At 38.3% G+C, this 23,986-nt stretch overlaps 1 protein-coding gene across 3 annotated transcripts in view; it reads right to left on the minus strand.

Annotated features, from left to right (window-relative positions):
• Positions 1-16,943: 16,943 nt before the first annotated feature.
• Positions 16,944-23,986, minus strand: part of HNF4G (hepatocyte nuclear factor 4 gamma) — a 62,369-nt gene continuing 55,326 nt past the window's right edge. For all 3 annotated transcript variants that reach the window (XM_027732709.2, XM_039379145.1, XM_027732708.2), the window contains exons 6-10: positions 23,378-23,465; positions 21,218-21,370; positions 20,806-21,042; positions 20,208-20,330; positions 16,944-19,827 (exon numbers count right to left, since the gene is read on the minus strand). In XM_027732709.2, coding sequence (XP_027588510.1) covers positions 19,709-19,827; positions 20,208-20,330; positions 20,806-21,042; positions 21,218-21,370; positions 23,378-23,465 — 720 coding nt within the window. In that variant the 3' untranslated portion in view covers positions 16,944-19,708. The remainder of the gene's footprint in view (positions 19,828-20,207; positions 20,331-20,805; positions 21,043-21,217; positions 21,371-23,377; positions 23,466-23,986) is intronic.

Below are 23,986 nucleotides of genomic sequence, written 5' to 3' on the forward strand. Positions count from 1 at the left end.
TTCTTAACTTATTGAATTTTCCCTCATGTAGTCTTTGTGCCTGAAAATTGTTGAGCTGTTCCATTGTATTAGTAAGAAGTGTTTGTTCTAGTATAGTACAGCAAGGACAACAAAGTTCAACCAGTGTTATGTCACTTAATTCATTTTTCCACTCTTCTCACTTTTTTATTTCATATGTGACAAGATGTTCTCTATGTCTTTGTATAATCAAAGTCAGGAAAGTTAGTTTTTGGTGCACTGAATATGGATCAAAGAGTCTTTTTATCTAAAAAGATTGCATTTGGTTAAAATCAATATACACATTTTATAAAACATTTCAGTTTAGTCTCAAGTGCTGTTTGGGTCATTCTTTAATTTAAAATAATCACATTTTACAGACAGATGACCTCAAGTAAAAGGCTTAATTCATAAAATAATACTAACCACACTTGAATGTACACTTACACTTTTCTTACAAAGTGTAAGAAAAGTTCTCCAGAATTAGGACAGTAGTAAAAATGTCTTCTGCTGTTTTTGTTTAAATAATCAATAAATAAATAAAAATAATTAAACTCGGAATATTCATTTAAAGTACCAAAAATCTCTAGGAAGTTTCTTTGATGTACAGAAGTAGAGCAGAAAAGTTTGGCCACACAATGGCCATATCTGTGTGACTCTGTCTTTGCAAGTAAGATTAACCCAACCTTTCAGTTTTTCACTTTTACTGAGCCTGTCCCAAAGCATCCCAATTAATATTGGTTGCATATCAGCAGCTTTCTAATGTGATTACTGAAAGCAGGTCCTCAGCTTTAGGAGCTGGTTGAATTATTTTAGGTGTTAGGAATACTAGTTTTGGAAGAACTGCACAAAGATATGAACATATATTACAAAGTAAAAGCAGTAACCTAATGTAAATGACATTTGACAACAAACAATGGAGTCCAGCTTCAGAGCAAATTTCAGACTTAAAAAGTTCCATACTTTCTTGACCATTTGTAAAAAGCCTTTTCTGCTCATAATGTTGAGATTGCAGAAAGAGATTGGGAGTGCAACAATCAGAGAAAATGTTTCTTAATAGGTTGACTCACTGCAATAGACTACTCTCTGCATAGACATGAGGCTCCTTGGTTGTTGTCTAACCAGTTTTTGGAGTATTATTGAAATAAAACCTCATCACTTCCTACCAGTCCAGAAGTAGCACTGGTGAGCTGCAAGACTGCTTCACATGCTCTTCTTTCAGTGTTACATTCTTGAGAAGCAAGGGAGGAAGCCTAAAGAGATCCCCTGTGGCTTATATCTGGGGCAAATGCCCTGATTTCACAGAAAAATAATGGCATTTTTGAATAATTTATACAACAGAATGACTCAGAGGTAGTTCATGACTAATTTCCAACATAAGAAGAGGAAACAAGGTATTAAAACCTTCTTCATTTAGATTGGATTCTGGTCATTTAAGAGAATAATATTTGGTTCACATGATGGTATGGAATGCATATCAGAGATTTTGGGAATGATGTGGTCTGCAATACAACATCTGCAAAGAAAATGAACATCCTGTAAAGCCTTTTGGATTGGTTTTATATCAGCAGTAATTGTCTGTCTATATAAACCTGTGGCGCAACTATTATAATAAATAGTGGCTTATCACAGAATGAGATTGATTTCTTAAAATATAACTTTTTATAAATTCACTGTTAAAGCACCATTTATTTGTTTTAGTGTGCTATGTAATTGTATTACTATTTTATTATAAAATCAGCAAATTCCTGGCATAGAATATTCTACTTGCTTCAATATGTATGTTTCCCTTTTGAAATCAGGTGGCTTTTGTTTTTCAGACTTTCTGAGCACCTATTGCCTGTTGGGATGGTCAGGAATGGAGATGCCAGTTCCAGCACCTCAGAAGTTAAGGAAAAACAACAAGAAAACAAACAGAAAACCAATGCTAAAAACAGCTATAGGAATTCAGTTCTGAGAGAAATCTAAAGAAACTTGTGTTTTGTCTGGGATTTTACATTTTAATAATCTATAAATTTATTCTGTGATGCAGTTTTGAAGGTCGTTTTTGAATCCTGTTATATTTGTACTCTATTGCTGTATCAGCTTTTTCTTCTGTGAGATGCCATCTGCCCTCTTCTCTTTGTGCCTTAAATGTTTGGATTTGTCCCCAAAGTCTAAGTTGTGGAAACTGGCCATGAAGTTCAATGATAAAATAAAGCAATTCTTGGTGAGCTTTTTGATTACAATTATAAAAAGAGTTTACATCTATTTTTTTAATTAAGCTAAACAAGTTAAATGTAATATGGTCACTTAGATCTTCACAGATATTGTAACTACTGTATTTGTAGTGTGCAAGATCAAATAACCAACAAAGGATTTTTTGCATTTTAATATACCCTCCTGAATACCAAGAGCATTGTTTTATATCTTCCTACAACTGTGGAAGAAGGAAGACACATTTATCTTATTTTGGATATCTAAGTTTGGGTATACATAAGATGTAAAATGATACTGCCAAGACGCAGTTTCTTCCTAAGGCTGATAAAGCAGCTGGAATAATTCAATATTTATTATATAATTGACAGAGAACCAAGAAGTTGAATCTGCTAAGAATTCCTAAAACATTGTGCCAACCTTTATGTGTGTATGGCAGTTAATCAATGTAATATAAAAATATAAACAAATATAACTCATATGTGTATGCAACATAACCACATACTTTATTAAATAATCTCACAAATATACACACTTAAAATAAATAAATGTCTAAAACTTTTGCAACTGAACCTTTTCTATCAAAAATATAATTCTGAATGGTCTGAACATCAATATACATCACAGCTCAATTCTTTCAGTAAGCTGAAGTTTTTACTTCTCTTTTAGATTGCTTTTGTCCCACTAAAGTGAATTGGAGCTGTGGGTTATTTTGTGTGCTGATGCGTATGAGGGTTATGTGTTAGAAATATGGCATCTCGATTTCTTATTCATCTCCTCTACAAATCTTCGGTCTGTGAAGTTCTTATGAAACATTTAGGTTGTAACCTAAAAAATTAGATTATTAATATCCATCTGACATCTTAACATGAATAAGTCAAATATCAAAAGTAGCAAATTTAAAAATCTCTGTTTTATCTTTGGTCAGAAAGATATGAAAAATAGGGACTGTCAATAGTGGCACTGAGTTAATGAGCAAAGTCAGAGAAAAATACTGTAGAACTGGAGGCAGGAGCTGTACGCATCCCTCAGGTCCTGGACTTCCCTAATGGTTACAATTGCATACAATTTTTAGTAATATATTAAACAAAGGTAAAAGTAGGAAAGACTGTGTCTTACAAAAAGGTTCCACTGGGTGCTGGACTGCAGTATGGTCCAACACTCCAGGGTCACTGCACTGCCACAGCCCTCCCCACCTGTGGGAACCCCCATCAATGCTGGTCAGCAAGGCAGGCATCTAACAAACATACTGAGTCTCAGAGATGAAAAGTGGCCATCACATGGAGGTGAGATGGGAGACAAATATATTTATAGAAAAAATATCCCATTCTGATGAGCTGTTCCTCTTTTTCCTCAGGGTAAACTTTTTTTAGTTTTACTACCATAGTTTTCAAAGATAATAATTACAGTTTTCTTCCTCTCCTATGCTCCCATTTTCATATCACCAAGAAATATAAGCAGTGTTTTCTTACTTGTCCTTTTAACTGTGCTGAAATTCTCATTTGTTCATATTTCTCTTTTTTTTTTGCCTTTTACTGAGAGAAAAAAACCCAAAAACTGTTTCTTACCTTCAGCCTTATAACTTTTGACTTACTTAATAGAATAAAAAAGTTTTTTTGGAAGACCAAATATATTTCTACTTTCATTTTCCAGTGTTTTGTTAGCATGCTCAGGAGTGCTGTGGTACATAAAGCTCCAATTCATCAGATCACTTAATCCCAGGTTTAAATCATTTTGAAACACACAATTAGATGGGTATTCTACTGAATCAGTTCTTCAAGATATGATTTGCTTTGATGAAAGTGATGTGTGTTATAATAAAATGAAGGGACCATCGAACTGGTTCAAAATTTTTCATTTAATTTCTGTGGTGTTTTGGGGTTTTTTTCTTTAGTGTGGCTGCTAAGATTAATATGCCTGTAAAACTCAATAAAATTTTATACAATTTATTTGGAAGAAGGGCATATATTATCTCTTTGTCAGTTGTGTAAGGCATAAGACAAAGAACAACAGATTCTCCTGATAATGTCAGTGCTTTAAGCTGATTGACCTCTATGTGTTTATCTTTCAGTTAACGTAATCTTTATTTGGCTTGATCATCTCTCCGAGCAACACATGCAAACTAGGGTTGTGCAGTCATTCAGCATTTGTGGCCAGATGATTTCCTGACCTCTGTCCTCTAGAGGAGGAATAAACAATTAAACGAAAAAATTGGCCTGCGTTGTTCCCCAAGACATGTCCAGCTCCCATAAACCCTGGAGGGTCAAATGAACATTTCCTCTGAGTGGGAGAGGGGCCAAGGTCTGGAGCTCAGTCTCATGTTGAAACCCATAGGCTCATGGCAGAATGCGTAAGGCCAAATACAGTATTGCACAAATCTAGTTCTGACCTTTCTTTCTGAAGAAAGAATAGAGGAAGATGTCAGGACATTTTGAAAATGGTTTTCTAGTACTTTGAGGTTTCTGTCTCATTATTTCAACAAGTGTCCCCTTAGTTCTTCAGGACAATCACTAGATGACACTGGGGCCATCTCCCTGACTCTGAGGTTTTAAAGGTTAGTTTAGTTGTTCTACACTTTATCACCATTTGGGACACCAATACAACAAACCTACACCCTGGGAAAAGATAAGTAATTATTGGAAAGAAAGGGAAATGAATGCTTGTAAAGATGAGGTGCCCAAATATAACAAAGTGGTTTAGGATGCATTAAATATATTAAAAAAAAAAAAAAAAAAAAGAGGGAAAGAAGATGTTCTTTCAGTAAGTATGTACTTGCTGGAAATAAGGCCCCACCAGTCAACTGACTATTTGTTGAAGTGATTCTAGTAGGGATCCTTTAAATCACTCTCCTATTCCTTTGTTACCTTATCCTTCGAGTATTCTGGGGTTTAGCAAATTGTTCAGAAGAAGATCATATACTGTAATTTTTTCTATTACTATCATGAACCAGGGCATTTGAACAAGTAAATCACTGGGGAATATTAATCCCAGTTTGTCCTAGGTTCTGGTTTCTACCAATTTGCCTTGGTGCATTGAAGCATTCTGTAGTTTTGTTGCTTGAAAAAATAAGTAGCAGCACTATATTTACCCAGTCACTCTCACACAGCAAATTCAATCAGCAGAATTTGTTCTGCAGCCGCTAGTTTGGTTTTTGGTGGTGGTGGTGAATTATACAATGACAACCTGATCTCCTTTTATGATCAGGTGACCCGCCTGGTGGATGAGGGGAAGGCTGTGGATGTGGTCTACCTGGACTTCAGCAAAGCCTTTGACACCGTCTCCCACAGCATACTCCTGAAAATGCTGGCAGCCCATGGCTTGGACAGGGGCACTCTGTGCTGGGTTAGGAACTGTTTGGAGGGCCAGGCCCAGAGAGTGGTGGTGAACGGTGCTGCATCCAGTTGACAGCCAGTCACTAGTGGTGTCCTCCAGGGATCAGTGTTGGGCTCAGTTCTATTTAATATATTTACTGATGATTTAGATGAGGGGATTGAGTCCACTATCAGAAAATTTGCAGATGACACTAAGTTGGGGGGGAGTGTCGATCAGCTGGAAGGCAGGAACACTCTTCAGAGGGACCTGGGCAGGCTGTAGAGTTGGGCTGATTCCAACAGGAGGAGGTTCAACAAGGCCAATGACCAGGTCCTGCACTTTGGCCACAACAACCCCACGCAGCGCTACAGGCTGGGCACAGAGTGGCTGGAGAGCAGCCAGACAGAGAGGGACCTGGGAGTTTGGATTGACAAGAAGCTGAACATGAGTCAGCAGTGTGCCCAGGTGGCCAAGAAGGCCAATGGCATCCTGGCCTGGATCAGGAACAGTGTGGCCAGCAGGACCAGGGAAGTGATTCTTCCCCTGTAGTCAGCATTGGTGAGGCCACACCTTGAGTGCTGTGTCCAGTTCTGGGCCCCTCAGTTCAGGAAGGATATTGAGGTGCTGGAGCAGGTCCAGAGAAGAGCAACAAGGCTGGTGAAGGGACTGGAGCACAAGTCCTATGAGGAGAGGCTGAGGGAGCTGGGGTTGTTTAGCCTGGAGAAGAGGAGGCTCAGGGGAGACCTCATCACTCTCTCCAACTACCTGAAAGGAGGTTGTAGCCAGGTGGGTGTTGGTCTCTTCTCCCAGGCAACCATCAGCAAGACAAGAGACCATGGAATGGGCTGCCCAGGGAAGTGGTGGATTCTCTGTCCCTGGAGGTTTTTAAGACGAGACTGGATGTGGCACTTAGCGCCATGGTCTAGCAACCACGGCGGTAGTGGATTAAGGGTTGGACTTGATGATCTCGGAGGTCCCTTCCAACCCGGCTGATTCTATGAATTCACAAGGTGACTAATAGCAGATACTTGCTATTAGCATAGCAGTTTAAATAACTGAAACTGTAGTATATTTTCTGCTGTCCTTTTTTAGCATAAGCAATACAGTTTACAAATTTATACTGAGAATTGTCAGGACATTGGAACAAGGCTGAGCACCCTAACAGGTAGGTCAAAGGATATTTCAGCTGGAAAGTAGTAGAAGTTCAATTAGTACATGAATCATTTAAACCCAAATTGAATGCAGCAGTCAATAACACTCTTTTGGGAGTAATCTTGCACTTGCAGAGGGGTCTGTCTCTTAGCAAGGTAGCCTAAGGGTTGATCTAATGTTTGCCTGAGGGCTGAACCTGAACCCAGCAGCCCAGAATATGGGGAGACCTTAGGTAAGAGTTCCTGTTCCCGTGCATTTCCTCCCTCCATCCCCAAACTGGACTGTGCACTTAGCCATCATATCTGGAGACCTGGCTCATATATCAGCACTTTGCTCCTTAGCCACCTTTTCACTATCCAGAGCCTTAAATCAAAAGGCATGGGAACATGAACCCAAGATCGTTCATTTCACTATAATTTCAAACCCTTACCTTTCTTTTCTCTTTTATTCCCCTCACAACTTTTGAACCGGCAGAGCAAGTGCAATTGGGATGTTAACCTCGATCAAGTGTCCTCATGGAAATCCACAGCCTGGTCAAGAAAAGGGACGAAGAAGGCGGCCACATCCTGTTCTGCCTTTTAGTTGCCAGCTGAATGGTAGGCACATGTGGATTACCGCATGAGACACATCTGCACTAGGAACATTTAACTTTCCAGCTCACTGGCCACTGGTCAAATTCTTGTTTTTGATTTAGGTCCTCTGTCCTTACCATGCTTGGGAACATACTTTAAATGACAACCACAGCAGCCTAGTAGGTTAAATTATGAGATCCCTGTGTTACCCAGTAGTAAATGAAGGCAGAGGTTTCATGCTTGTTCCTCAATGGGTGTTTGCTCAGAGAGGCTGAGTGTCTCCACACAGGATGCATCCTTCCCCAGCACTGGGTGTTTGAGGTAGGTCAGCCCCTTGTGCCAAAGAGAGATTCTGTAGATACAAAATTGGGCTAAGGTTTCCACAAGGGAAAATATATCACTGCTGCTATAAAGATCTCAACTTACTCTTTTCAGTGATTTATATACTGCTAGTGTATAAACCTTTTTGTCCCTATATGAACTGCAAATGGTAGCCACATTTTTTTCAGATATGACAGGCTCATGAAATAGGTTATTTTTTTCCATTAGAACACATGCCATTAAATCCATTATCCCTTCTAGTTTCTCTGTCAGGGCAATCTGTCTCTGCTTTGCTACAGTTAATGCCACTATTAATTAATCTTATCCTTAATTCATAACTCACATATTTTTTAAAGTAAATGTACAGCTTGTAATGAGCTAGACTGACAGATTTTGCGATCAAAGGCACAGATCCTCAGATACACATGCACACTTAATTGCTATTTAGGTAGCCAGTTTTCCATTGATTTCTGTAGCTGTTAGGTGACAAAGTATCTTTGAAGATCGGTGCCAAAGTTTAGATTCATGTACTAGTTATAGCACAAAGTTCCCATTACTAGATCCATTTTGAAGGAGGCTGTGTCTGAAAGTGTTAGAACATAGCGCAGGTTCCGTAGTCCATTCAGTCTCCAACCTTGCTGCAAGGATGTGAGTGTAACTCTACTTGTGAGCACAGCTTTGTGATCAGACAAAAGTTTCTACTGAGCTGATGGCTGAACATTCAGTTCCAATACTTCTCACGTAGATCATGGAATCACAGACTTATTAAGGTAGGAAAAGACCTCCAAGATCAAGTCCAACCTTTGACCAAACACCACCATGCCCACCGAACCATATAGCAAAGTGCCATGTCTACTTGTATTTTGAACACTTCTGGGAATGCTGACTCTACCACTTCCCTGGAGAGCCTGTTCCAATGCTGAGCCACTCTTTCAGTGAAGAAATTTTTCCTAATATCCAACCTGAACCTCACCTTGAGCAACTTGAGGCCATTCCCCTTGTCCTATCAGCAGTTGCCTGGTGAAGAGGCTGACCCCTACATAGTCACAATCTCCTTTCAGGTAGTTTTAGAGAGGGATAAGGTCTCCCCTCAGCCTTCTTTTCTCCAGGCTTAACAACCTCAGCTTCTTCAGCCACTCCTCATAAAACTTATGCTCCAGACCCTTCACCAGCTTTGTTGCCCTTCTCTGGACACGCTCCAGCACCTCAATATCCTTCTTGTAGTGAGGGGCCTAGAACTGAACACAGGATTCAAGATGTGGCCTCACTACTGCCAAGTGCATGGGGACAATCACTGCCCCGGTTCTGTTGGCCACATTCTTTCTGACACAAGCCAGGATACCACTGGCCTTCTTGGCCACCTGGGCACACTGCCACCTGTTGACCAGCACCCCCAGGTGTGGATGGAAAGAGCTGCATGCTCCCTTCAAAACCAGTGTACAGGGATAAAAGTCAGAAATTTCCATCTGTGATTAATTTTGTATTCAAAATGATGAGGAGGTGGGGGAGCCTTTGCAATTCATAGAGGACACTTAGCTCAGTCTACACTTGTCTTCTTACATTGTTTTCTGTGGATAGGAGAGAACATCCATTCTGCTGAAAATGGGTGAGTTTTTTAAAATACTGTGGCTGAAGCAGCAATGTATGACAGGCTTCAGCACTGCAGTATTTTCTGTTCCACAGGGTGGCACACAGTGGCACACTGCCTGTCCCTACACAGCACAGCATGTCGGAGTGCCCTAGCCTTTAAGCACCTCCAATGAAGTCAGCCATGACTCCGAAGTTAAGCATTCCTTAAGTGATCTGTTGGATTGGGTCAGAGTGCTAAGTGGGCTTTTTTAGATTGTATCTCAAACATCTTAGCCTGAAGAGCTCTACTTTATGCTCTGAAGGGAGGTGCTTACTTTTATACACTAGATTATATTAATGAGTGATACCCAGATATTCCCAATTTCTGTATGAACAGAAAGGACCCCTCCTATCTTTCCTCAAGTTTGCTTACTCATGTAACAGAGTGTGATCAAACTCTAAGGCAAGCTTGCTGTAAGGGTAGAAGAACCTTCCAGAAGATTTATTACAAGGAGATGAGGGCTTATTTCGCTTAGGAAGACTTTCCTGTCTGGAAGAGGCACCTTTCCCAGAGACAGTTTTATATGTTTTCTCCTCCTGCATTCCAGAGAAAGTCTCCCCATTATGAGAAAAAGATAAGCCCTTCAGATACCTTTGAAAACCCCCACAGAGGGGGTGCCGGGCATGATAAAACCCTGAGCACAATAAAGGGTTGTGTCTTTCCCTAGGCCCAGTGTTTGAAATGCCATTAAGGTTAATGTTCTTAAAGTCTATTGTTCTCAACTTTGGAAATAAATTTTCCTACAATCCTTCCACTGCTTGGCATTTTGGAGGTACCTGTGTGTTATCTTTCTACACACTTGCTATGGCCTGTAGTAAAATTTTCTGTCCAATAATACTATAATCACACTGTATTGCATAATAATATTGCACTGCAATATTTGTCATATAAAGAAGCAAAATGCTTAGCACATGGATAAGAATCATTCCAATGTAGTAGCAGCTTTAGTGGAGGCTGAGCTACCTTTATTCCACAGAAAAAAAAAGCAGAAAGTAACTCCCTTTCAGTTACTGGGTGATGTAGCCCTATAGACATGCTAGGCAGGCACTCAGCTGCTCCCTTACATTAGGGGTCACTTGTGCCACTTAGCCTCATTCCCATGGAGGACAGGAGTCACGTGGGACTGACCAAGCACTCTCAGTTGTATTCCTCATCATATGAAATGAAAGAATATTAAAGGAGCTTGACATCCTACTTCAAAGGTCAACAAATAACTCTCCATATATAAAACAACTGACAGTGGACAATGGGCACAGCTTCACAGCTTTGGCCCTGCGCTGGCTGTACTTTAAAACAAAGTGACAGGAAATAATAAGGTTTAAATTGGTGAATTGGCTTGTGCGTACTGGGGATTAAGCTGCAATACACATTGCACCCAAATTATAGAACTTCAGAGATGAGCTGCTTTAAAGCATTGTAGCACACACTCTGACTGCAATGATGCCTCATTTATGGAAATACTAGTATACCTCATTATTCTCCCACAGTCACATCATAAACTTAGATTAAAATCTTAAACTACCTTGCAATAAAATTGAGTGGTCTTAGAAGATAAACATGGCCAAAAATGATAAGCTGTGTGATAGAGAAAGTGAAATGCATCAGCTAAGATCTGGTCTAAATGTTGTATTTTTACTAATACATCAACATCAGTATTTATGAATGAAATGAAGTACAAAGAGCGAAAGGATGACTCACACATTTGTGTTTCTTAAACAAAAGAATAGGATGAAACAACTGTGTTGCTTGCATTCTTCCAAACACTCCCTATAACAACCCAGATGTGGCTTTCACAGAGAAAATGAGTGGCAGCACATAGATCTTCGTCTCACTGTACGTCTCCCGGTGACGTGAGGAACTACCCTGCAGCCACTAACATGCTCAGAGGTCACACACAGTAGGTAGTGAGTTCAGCAGCAGCAAGTAAGAGAAATGACAAGATGCTCTGTAGCCTTCTAAATCTGCTGCTGTTTCCCTTTCTAGATATTCTAGTGTGGAGGGGGGGGGGGGGCATTGCTCCAGGAAATTCAGCCTGAGTTCACATGAAATGGGGCTGGCAGTGTGACAACACAAGTGATGTAAGCTTGATGGGTTCAAGGATTCTCAGGCACAGGATTCAAAATAAATTAAGCAGTATATAAATAAGGACACTTACTCTGGGAAAGATAAGATTCAGGTGAGGGAGAGAACAGGGCAATGCAATTAATAGTTATTACACTAAAGAACCTTTATCACCAGCAAACAATATTATTAGGGTTGAAGACAGTAATTTGAGCAAATAGTTCTATTCATATGCTTTAGTTGAAGTAGATCCCATCAATCTATGTAGTGCGCTGATGAAGCTATATTCTTTGGATCTGAGAGTTCCCACTGTTTGGGTTTTCATTGACTTTTTAATATCTTCATTCACTTCTCCCACTCCCCCCTGCTAAGCAGAACATGAGGATGACATCTGATATAGTATGGTCAATTCCAAGCATTTAAAATCTGAAAGGAGCACTCAAAATACCAGAAAGATTGACTAGTATAAAAAATCAATAAGCTAAATTATTTCCAAATCAAAATAATATTCCATCTTATTTTTCTGCGTGTAAGTTTCATTGTTTGAGGAGGTGCTCTGTTAACTATGGTGCCTTGAAGCTTACTCTGACCATGACAAAATAAAGATCCACTTTCACATATTGATACACCTCCAGAAGCTGAGGCATTGCAAAAGGCAACAGTGCTGTGTTAGTTCCTTGGCTGACTGCCCTTCTGTGCTCACCAAGCCTTCTTCAATCTATCCTCTCTAACGGGGTACCCTTGAGACTAACAGCACCACATTTTTAAGGGATTTTTTTCCCACTATTACCCCTATCTTCAAAGTGCAAATTTCTCCTTAAGCAGGTGTCTCCTTCGTAAGTCAAAAGCTGAAAGCTCCAACAGTGTCTTCCTCATGATTAGGGAGATGTGGATTTCTCTCCTGCCCTCCAGAAAGACTCCATCCCTCTTTTCATTTTCAAATTATCTGTTGGTTAATGAGCAGCACCTCAGGCTGTCAATCTCTGAAGAGGCACAGTGTCACAGGGATGGAATATCTGCCTCTATGTATTTAATCACACAATGCAATTTTAATCAACATGCTAGAAAGCCCACATGAAAATAGAGGACAGATCATGCTACAGTTAAATAGCGATTTTGGTGTTGAGATAAAAAATGGATATTAATGTTCATGTTGCAAAAGAAAAGTGTACTTCACAGTACATAAATTAAATATATAAAGTTTGTTATTTTATAATACATCTGTCTGCATATTTTAGAATATTGTTCTGTTTTATTACATTTCTGATCAAGACTAATGCTCATTAAAAAATCTAATATGACAATGAAAAATTTTATATAGAAAATTCTTGTCCTCTATTACAATTGCTATCTGCTCCACTTTTTGGAAACCACAGCAAATTAGACTTGGGCCATGGTAATCTTAATTATATCTTGAAATAGATGATGTTGGAAATATATTGAATAAACTCTTTTGGTGAGATTGCCTTTGCCTCTTAATTTAAAATCTCTATGTTCATATTCTTGTATTATTTAAATTACAAAAGGCAGGCATCTGAAAAACGGGATGCTTTGTTGGGCAGTCATATTCATGAAAATTCATTCAATTGTGAGAGGGGTCAAAAAAACAGGGGAGAAAAAAAATGCTTGCTGATCAAAATGTAACATAAGCTGCACCATTCCATTTAAGCAGCAAAATGCATAGACTAAAAAAGTTGCATATGATCTCAAAATTGTGTTTCTATGAATTTGTCATACTTTTAGCTAGAGAGCAGTTGTAACCCAATGCTTTACCTTTTTTATTTGAAGAAGACAAGAAATAGGGGCCATTTTAATAGGTGACACAAGCACTCTGCATATCAGGTGGCTGTTGTGAAGGTGACAGATGAGAACATCCCCAGATTCAACACCCTTTTTTTCCTCCGAAGTTGTATCAAAGTGAAATATTGACTCTGCACTCATCTAAAAACTTGACCAAGGCGGGGGTTGGTCTCTTCTCCCAGGCAACCAACAATAGGACAAGGAGACATAGGCTCAAGCTCTGCCAGGGGAGGTTTAGGTTAGATGTTAGGAAGAAATTCTTTACAGAGAGGGTTATCAGGCATTGGAACGGCCTACCCAGAGAGGTGGTGGATTCACCATCCCTGGAGGTTTTTAAAAACAGATTGGATGTGGCCCTTAGTGCCATGATATAGTAACTGGAGTTGGATCAGGGGTTGGACTTGATGATCTTGGAGGTCTTTTCCAACCCAATCTCTTCTATGATTCTATGATTCTATGATTATCTCATCTCATTTGGTCTATCAGAAGCATGAAACAGATCATGACACAGCAAAATGGGTCAGCTGCTACCAAGGTCACTTTGTAAGGTGACTGCTGGCATCAAAGCATCATCTGGGTGCTAAATGTCTTGCAGCATTCCCTGAGTGGGGGAACTTGCAGAGTTGCTCCAAGAAAAGTAGTCAGGACATCTGCACATGTAGTGCAGGTGATGCAACTGGAAAGTTCAGCTGTGTCACATGCAACAAGACACGATGATAAAAGGGGATTCTTGATATTAAGCACTGTCATGAGCTACATGAAGGGCACTGTTTCATTCCCATGGCGTTACTGCCCCTTGATTAAGGATGTGTTCAAACAACACCTAGAGGAAGGGTCCCAGAGCAGTGATGCAGAATGTGCCCAGGCCTCCCTGTACAGCAGCCCTGTGAAGAGCCAACAAGCTGTTACTGGGCACTTGAAGGCATGTTAGGCTGCTGGAATATGTTTCGTGAACTGCTTAATAAAAATTGTAAATTAATCATCTGTTCCAACTGAGTATGAAGTTTGTAATCTACAAGTGATATGTTGAACCGCAAACCAAACTATATTGAGCAAAGCTGTCTAATCTTCTACCTCCAATGTAGAGGTTTTCATAATCTCTTCATGGAATCAACAGCGTTAGGCAATTTTGCATGTCTTCTTTTCTTTCCTCCTTTCACTGAATTGCCTTGAAAGCCTGAAGTACACCTTATTATGTACTCTGTAAAAATATTTTTCTCTAACCAATCACTATCCCCTTTAACTTCTTAAGGTAATTACACTTCCAGAGACATCTGCCCATGCCATCTTTATGACTATGTTTCCTTGAAGACATTTAGTATTCTACAATTGAAACAGCAACTGCTCTGTTTAGTCAACCCACTAACAAACTGGCAAAAGAGGTTATGGGGGAGGCCAAACCCCACAATGCCACTGAGCCTAATCAGTGAGGTTCTCAACTGTTCAACTCTTCCTTTAATCAGACTCAAAGAGACCAGCCAATGCTATTCAGATCAAAGACAAAGACATTTTGAAACTGTGGATTTCTAGGCTTTCTTCTCTAATCTCAGAGCACAGTGCTAAGCTTTAGATGAAACTACGCCTTGATCAGACTGGCTAAAGAAAAATCTTCAACACTTGCTGCTGTTCACCTCGTCATGTTAGACATCAGTGACATTCACCGTTGCAAAAAGAAAAAGCGGTCTCAGGCTCAAAATCTTTGGGTAATTAAGAGCTCTGTACTGGTGCGAGTGTGTACCGCCACGATGTGACTTGGAGCAGGTGTTGCTGTTAGTGAGGTGACAACCTTCTCCAGACCACCAGTAAATCTAGAGCTGATGTGGCATCTCTGACTGACACTTGACTCAGATGAACTACCAGATAAGGTCAGTAGCAATCACAGCTCCACCACAACACTAAGGAATAGAGATCATTGTCATAAGGACATTTTTAGGCATAATGTGCTTGCTCCCCTGTCCTGATGACATTTTACCTGTCCTGTTTAGAAACTATTTAGATATGTTGGTATTCAAAAAGAAATTATTATATGTTGTGACACAAAATGAAAGTTCCCTTTCTCTGTCTTTATATAAAAATCTGTATATTTCATTATATCTTAAAGTTTCTTACCCTTTAATAGAAATATTTAGCATTTTGTTTAAAAATCAGGCATTCATTTTAATTTTTATGAAATGAATTTTTGAAAATATATTCCTGAAACTGAGCACCTTTAATCCTCCCTGCAATGAAATTTAGCTTTTGACTTCATAGAGGGCTTTTTATTTTATTAGACTTTCCAATTCATGAAAATATTTGGATTTGCCACAGGACAATCAGGAACCAGAAGTAAGCAGTGACTGATGCTAGCCTTGATGATGTTATCTATTTTTTTTATATTACAAAAACAACAGAAGACAGGGAAGCACAATTGCATCATGACTTTAAATTTGGGGATAAACATTTTTTTTTCCATTTCTAATTTTTTCCTAGGGAGAATAAAAGGAAACAATAAAGCTAATGGCTCTATATCAGGGCCAATATGAAAAATGTAAAAATTAATTGCAAACCGATACAGAAGAGTTTTGAAAGACTTACCTAAAATGTGGACTTAAATATTTACTTAATATATGCTTTAGCATAAGTAGCCCAAATGTTCGAGGTGTGCAACTAGAAATAGTCTGTGGAAAGACATATAAAATGTTAGTCTGTCACAGACTGACAGACATCCTTGAGGTAAAAACAGACCTGCCAAGTATACAAATATAACCAAGAGCTATAAAAGGTTTTCTTACATTCTGAGAAGGTTAAATTTTCTGTTGCAGAAGATTCCTGGAGCTCAGTAAATCTCTTTGCTCACTCTCAGAATTCTTTAGTTGGGAGAAATTCTGGACAGTGATTATAACTGAAAGCTAGTTCATCTGTCTGTAAGATATACACTCCTGATTTGCCTATTGGAGCTGCCTGTAAAGCTGATTTACAGCAATCCTTGAAGAAGAGTCTGTCAGCGCTTCATAGCATTAGAAGTGTAGGGGGTTTTCCATATTTTCTCCATTGTAGGCTGAAAAAAAAAATGTCTTCTGTTCCCTAAAGTCATAAACATCCTAGACCCCACCCAGCATTCATGAGTAAATGTTTCCTTCATCTAGGGTAATCAGCCACTGACACAAGTTCCTCAGAGGGACCTGAAGACCTCCAGCATTCAATAAATGGAATCTCCTCTTCCTCCCGTGGCAGCTTTGCCCTGCAGCTCTGCACTCCACAGTAGAGCGTATGGGGGCAAAAGCAAGCAGCCCAAAACACTGTGTTACTACCACCACCCAATTGAAAACAACCTCCAACCACAACTCTATTCAAAATCTACTCAAAGAGACATGCAACTAAACATAATGTCCATGGCTGAGGAGACACTGGTTATCTAAAAAAATATATTGTAAACAGTGTTTCTAAAGTTATCAAAGTCTTTGTCTAGAAAATAAATAACTACACGTAGATTTGCCTAAATAATAATACACTAGAGCAATGAAAGGCAGTGATTTGTTAACTTATCCCTGTCCAGAAAAAAGAAAGGCTGTTGAACATATGGTTCATTTTAAACATAGATGGAATTAAACATGTGCTTCAGTTCTTTTCTGAGTCAGAACTAAAAACTGAAAACCATACCTATGTATACTTTGCTATGTTACAGCAGAATCAACTACAGCGTTGCCATCATATTCTTTCATATGATTTCAATATCCTGCTTGAGCAGGGGGGTTGGATTACATGTCCTCCAGAGGTCTCTTCCAACCTCAGCCATTCTGTGATGCTGTGAATACTGTAGAGATGGAAGTATGTTAGTTATATACTTATTCATAATGTAAGCAATATAAAGCATTCTCATTGTTTAAGTAAATAGCAAAAAAATTTACCAAAAGGCAAATGTGTCATTTGGATCATTCATTTTTCTTTATTAAGCTTTGATGAAAAACAGTCCATTTGAAATATTTTCAGCAACCATTTCAATTCCAAATGCTCAACACAAAAACTTGGTATCAGAGTTCAAACTTATAAAGTTACACCTCATTATAATTTAATATTTAACAACGCTAATCATTTCTGATTTTTCATAATTAAGTTTAAAAAAATAATGTTACATTTATAAAATAAATCAGCTTTTCCCAATAAATTACAGTGGTGTTCTTATTCCAAAATGTAATATATCATACAAAATAGATAACAATGTTTTGTCAGACAAAACACTAAAGTATATCTTTCCTCCAGTACATTTTGGCAGTGTGTGAAAATATTTTATTGTACACTTGATATCTAAAGTACAGTGTGAAAAATAAATCCATTAAGCTATTATGCATATCTCTTATATAAGGCAGAGGTAGCCAACTTGGGGACTACTTTTTATTTCCAGTTAAATGTTTTTAGTCAGACCAATACTGCCACGCTTATGCAACTAACTTCATTAATCTGACCCATTAAATTCATGTAGATCCACCTTGAGTCCAACACTCTTTCTATGACAAGTACACAAAAGTGAGCCCAATCAGTAAACTTTTGGGCTGCTCAGTATCTCTCACACATGCTTTACCTCTGTGTTTCACCATAAAGTGTTGGTGGTGAACTTGTAAAAATAGCACATTCTGGATACCCCTAAAGTTAATGGCAAAACTTCAGAACCTTATTCTGTCATAAAAACTCACGCTAAAAGGAACTTGTAAAAAGAGCAATGTCTTGATAAAAAAACAAACAGTAAACAGCAAAAAGAAAAACCATCTATAAAGCAAAAGGCAAATGTTAAGAGCCACTGCATGGACTTTACAAAAGCAACTACTTTAAAATAACAAGAAACACAGCATCTACCTGGCAGTAGTGTATTCTCATTAAAGCCTTTTGAATGTTCAGGTTAGCTCAGCATTTAATGTGTTGCATTTCCTGCCTACAAAAATGTATTTGAAGAATCATTGCAGATTGTTTGAGCAACTTTTACAAGCCAGAGGTGTAACTACACCATCTTTGGATGTTGTGATTAGTGAAGGTGTTGTTCAGGATGATCAACATCTCACCTTGCAGAAATTCTGACTCAGAATTTCTGACTCTGACTATTTTCTCTTTGCAATAGTTCAGCAAACTGCAATATTTTATTATATCTTTTTCATCCATTTCTCTCTTACATATCTTCTGAGAAGAAAGTCTACTTTAAAGTACTAAAGAAAAATCAATGCTGTCTGGAATAAATAAAATGTGCAAAGTGGTAATTTTCTTATGATGTCAGTATTGTAGGAACAACATATCACTTAATATATTAGATTATTTTCACAAACTGTAACTGAGTATACATGCCCAAGTGAGCATGTGTCACATGGTCCACTTTGTGCAAATCCACAGAGGGTCCAAATCCAGATGAGTTGTTATAGACTTCAGACACAAAACTTAGTCAATGTTGGATCCTCCCAAACTGTAATGGGAGGAAGAGGAGGCAGGAGTTCATCACAGAAAATTGATTCATCCCAAGCTTCTGAAAACTCTTAAAAATTGAGAGGATGAATACTTTGTGGGCTGGCTGTCTTCTGGCTTGAAATACCATGGCTCAAACTAGGAACACCTGGAGCTGAACTCAGGCACATTTGCTGCTTCAATTAGTTAGCCATACCTTTCCAGACAGAGCTGCTACATTAACTACAACATCTCTGTAGGTGAAGTTTAGTGATTGCTGAAACATGCGTTCACCAGCCAGTTAGGTAAATAAACCCAATGGCTACACTTACACAAGTAAATCAAACAGCACAAAGTCTATACTCCACTCCTGAGGTCAAATGGCACAGTCTGTCTGTATTCCTCTCTGCCCCCTAAAGAGGGGGGCTGTATCCAAAGCACCTGGTGAAAAGTGTCCATAGACTGGCCTAATTCCCAAAGTGTGCCCATAAATTTTTGGGGAGAGTACTAGTTAGTCCTGACCAAAAAGCATACCAGTCCTTGTTTTAACTATTTAGCAATGTAAATGCTTTGGCACTATCCAATTGACTGATATAGACATTACTGTCTATACAGATTTTAAAAAGCCCTCAAGCATATTCACCCACGACAGGCCCTCTGACTCATACAAACAGATGATCAGGAAGGATTCAACACTTGTGTTGAAATTTTACTTGAAAGAGATGGTCCTTTCAAATCAATATTTTTTTAAACGAGTTGTGCATTTCTGTCCTTTTTTTTTTAATTCATGTGCTTTTTTGGTAGCCTACTGGTTTACTATTAGTGGAACTTTGGCTTTTGCCTGATTAACCCACTTTTTCTTCTCGACAATTCACAGCTAAACAAGCACTAACCAGTTCTGTCACAAAAAAAAAATATATATACACATCTAAAACAATAATATTAAGACAACAACTAAAACAGGAAATAAAAACATGAATCTGTGCAGTTATAAGATCTAAAAATGATATCAACCTCTATACATATTTGTCAGACTTCAGTGTCCACAGTTACAGTTGTATGTGGCAGTCAGAACTTTTCAGATCATGAGGTGTTTAAAGGAACACCCACAGCAGTGGCTGCTGAGGAAATAATTTCGTTTATCAACCTGAGATTTTAAATGTGCAAGTGTCCTACCAATTTATCTAGTACATAAAAAGGAAGGAAGGAAGGAAGGAGGGAAGGAAGGAAGGAAGGATGGATTAAGACAGAGACAGAAACATCATCACAATGGTTTTTGTTTCAAAATAGACTGCTGTGCAATGACTGAAGCCTGATTTGCAGACATTTTGTATTCTTGCCCAGAGCCTTGAGGAGGGGAAGGTAATGGAGTTTCTGGAGTTGCTGAAAAAGAACACAGAAAGAATTTATAGTCTGGCCTACTCTGCATATGTATACTACTGCAATAAAAGGGAGTTTGGTTACATTTGACATGTTAGGGAAATAGGATATTTTAATTATCTGAATTTTTAGTTTATTAAAAATTGTGCATGTAAAAACAATTATATATCAGAATGGTGCTGAATTTTTAAAATTAGATTAAATTCAGGTCAAAGTCTCTTATTTAACACCATTTATCTACATACATTTTTAATGCACAATTATTTTAATTTAAGAATGATGATGAAATAACTCTATGAGCACTGACAGGCCACCACTCTAATTAATATTTTTAAATGAAACAGTGAAATCTTATGACAGAAGGCTAACTTGCAATTACTTACAAATCTGTTCTGTATGTACAGGAGCAGACATTGAACTTATGAGGATTGTTTGGCCAGTTAATGGATCTTGGGCTAAGTGAGGATGCATTGGGTGATGCAGATGACTGGCATCATTAGAAGTACCTGCAAAAATAACATGTGCATATATCAATTCAAAAGAGCATGTTGTTGCCAGCAACTAATACTTCAGTAATTACATTTCCACAGAGCAAATATTTTGATTGGCAATTTGAATAATTGCCTCTGGGTATTCATTAAACAATTATACCAGACTTCAACCATATTAAGCACTGTGTTTATTTTCACTGTTTTGACTGCAATAACAGTGGATTTCATGAAATATTTGTAAGGATTCTTTCATCTGCGAAGGGAATTGTAGGACGACCCAGCAGTGACTGAGAAGTGCACGGCACAGTCTGTCGTAACACTAAGTTAACAAGATGAACTGCCAAGACAAGAAAGCTTTAGCTAACAATTACACGACCCAAAGCTCAGACAGTGAGTCAGCATGGTTGATTACATCACGAATCCCTCAAGATCCCAGCATGCTAAATTCAACATAATACAACACAGTATATTTAGCAAATTGTTAGTTTACCTCCTAGTAACATCTCCTGAAGCAAACTGTCAATTTTAACAATTCCAAATAGTTTAACCAATTGTATTTGCTCAATCATTTGCCAAGTGATGCTCTGGAGTGTAGGCAGTAGAAGAAGTAGTTCTCCAAATCTTCCTCTGGAGTCGTACTGACGGTCATTAATATAATCCTCTAAACTGATTTGGACTTGGAACCGCATATTCTTAATCTTCATTGGGTTACTCAGGCCTTTTGCATCTTAAAAAATCACAAAAATTTAAAGTCAAGGCAGATTATGATTTGGAAGGAGCATCTTACTTATATTTTTCATTTGATCCTTTTCCATTCATGAACAGATTCTACATTAACAAAAATTACTTCCAGTAATTCTTCCATGTGTAAAAAATTCTGAGAGATTTTTTTGTAAAAATACCTGGATCAAAAAACACAATTGCTTTCAAGCAAGCGTACTCATTGTCGTCTATTTGAATTTCCTGGAAGGGTCGAACTAATTCATCCAGAATGCGATTTGCCACTCGGCAGATCTCTACTTCAGTACTGTTGCGATGGATTATGTAATTGTTGCCTTAGAGAAAAAGAATACCAACATGTGGATTAATATAAAGATTTTGATGTAACACACGAGATGCAGCCCATTCTCAAAAGCACATTTCAGGTTAATAATTTTTTTAAGTAATAACTCTCCTTTGCATTATACAAAAGTGTTCTTTCCAAACAGAGTACATGTGCAAATTATAGCTGTCACCCAGTAAAAAATCTGTACATGTAAATATGCCAACATGTACAGTTCCTGATTAGTCCACAGGACTGAGGTTCATGTTTGAATGCACAAGTATGGAGCAAGAAGACCTTTATCTTTACATAACAGATAAATATAATAGTGAATTGATCTTAAAATGTCTTCTTCCCCAATTAAAATAATACATCGTAAGCTGAATGAAAGATTTGTCAATACATAGGAGAAGGGGAATGCTTCTTTTTCTAATAGGTGCTCCTCTTACTCCTGATAAAATTTAGCAGCATCATAAAATTTTCAGTATAGAAACAATTTTCCCTGTTTCTTTCATTTTAAATTTCCATTTTGGAGAAGTCTGCACCATTGCATCTTAATTCACCTCCTGGAGAACACTGGCAAAGTCACAGAGCTTTCGAAAGCTACCAAAGCAGTTTTTGAAAGAAAAGCTGATGATTATGTCACAAGGGATCCATGCCAAAATGACTCAGAAACTTTACAGATACCAAGTACCAGAAATAAACCTTAAAGCCTCAAATCATTCTTCTTTTCATACATATGCTGATGCTCATGACACTGAATATAATTTTCTGTTTATTACTTTTTCATTTTTTACCTTATTACCTACTAATCCCAATAAAACTGCAAATATTTCTTTTTTTATTTAAGTTTGTCAGTAAAACAGCATCTAGAGAAAGAACTACATTAAGAAAGCCATTTGTATAGCTTTTATCTTGAAAGGATTGGTGGTGAAATACCTCCAGACCAAGCCCTTCTTGTCCTTTTAATGTTATAACAGGTGTAAAAATAAATTCAAGATAATTTAGAGTTGTGAAAAGGCTGTCCCAAAGAGGGAGGAGAACAAGTATTAAAAATGTCCTTGTTCCATACCACCAGTGAAGAGACTAGTTTGAGTCCATATTCCATATAGTCTTGCCTCACATCAAAAATCCTGTCCAAGATGACCTACACACTTTCTCATAAAACAGCCCAAATGCTGCACATGTTTAATGTTCGGCAGATTACACTTCAGAGTGGCAGAGCCCTGTTTCAAACAATGCTAACAAATGCCTCATCAAGTCCCTATTCACACAGGCACACACTCCATCTGGTAACTGAGCCTCTCTGTTGCACGAACTAAGATAAGACATGCTTCCACCACGCAACAATGTCTTTTTCCCTAACAGCTATGTTCTCTTTACATAACCCAGTGCAGGAGCCCTTTCAAGTGACCAAGAATATGCTTCTGCAGGCATGACTCCTCACCGTGCCATGGATGCACCCATCTGCCACATGTCAGGGACAGCAGGTGAGCTGTTTACATGATGGCCATGTGGTGACTGTCAAGGCAGCAGTGAGAGGGCTCTTGGGAAAGTGAGTTGAAGGGAACAGGCTATCCGATATTCTAGCCAGTAGATTCTTCTCTGACTGTGTCTGAAGGACTCTTGAGAAAGCTCCAGATAAATGGTTCTCATGAAAACTGAAATTAGTACATGTGAAAACAGGCTGGCTGCTGCTCTCTTAAACAAAGGGGGATTTATGATGGGGCTTTTTGTTGTTTTCTTCTGGTTTTTTTAAGGGATAAAGGTGTAGAAAGGATGCTAATGTAAGGAGACAATTGTCAGGAACTCCTTTAAGTTTTGGTTTGTAGCATCCAATATTAGCTCACCTATCCATCTGCTTTTGCTGTAACAGGCATGTGACATTACGTCATTAATAGCTATTTAACATTCAGAGAATGCATTGCTTTGATTGTGCCAGAACAGTTGTCTCACTTAAGTGATTACATGGTTGCTAATGTACATCATCATTAATAAGTAAAACAAAACCAATATTTACCTAAAAGTAAAATGTCCTTATACGCCATGGACCGTTTCGCTGCTCCAAGCAACAGGTGTTCCCCAGCATGTGCTCTTAGCAGGGCAACCTCATGAAAAGAACATCAGACTCAATAAATGATAAAGCAGTAAGTTCCAATAAGAGCAAAAGAAAAGAGGTTGCATATTACCGTGTATTAGGTACACATTTAAGACAATTAAGATTTTAATATAAAAATCTTAACACCATAAAAACAGCACTCTATAATTAAATCGTCATTCTCTGTCACTTTTAGCATTCGGTCCAGATTTCAAACATTAGGCTCTGCAAAATACTTATCAATAAATACACTATCTACTTTTATTTACTAGTGTGTATTCCCTGGCAAAGTTTTCTCTATCATTTTAAGTTGACACTAAAGACTCCAGTGGGCTGGAATGAACTGCTACAGTGAATTTGGCACTATCAGTGTTTCATTTCTCTCAACTTGAACCAAAAATTTATGTGGTACTTAAAAGAGCTTTTTCCACAACAAAGCAGATATGCTAAAACAGTCACTACTGTCAACAAAGAAGAATCCTGGTTCATACTGGGAAGGCACTCGTGCTTATTTGTTTACTCTTTGTCATC

Source organism: Pipra filicauda, unplaced genomic scaffold (assembly GCF_003945595.2).
Source record: "Pipra filicauda isolate LSUMZ 115617 unplaced genomic scaffold, ASM394559v2 scaffold157_size4220110_pilon, whole genome shotgun sequence".
Classification (NCBI taxonomy): Eukaryota; Metazoa; Chordata; class Aves; order Passeriformes; family Pipridae; genus Pipra; species Pipra filicauda.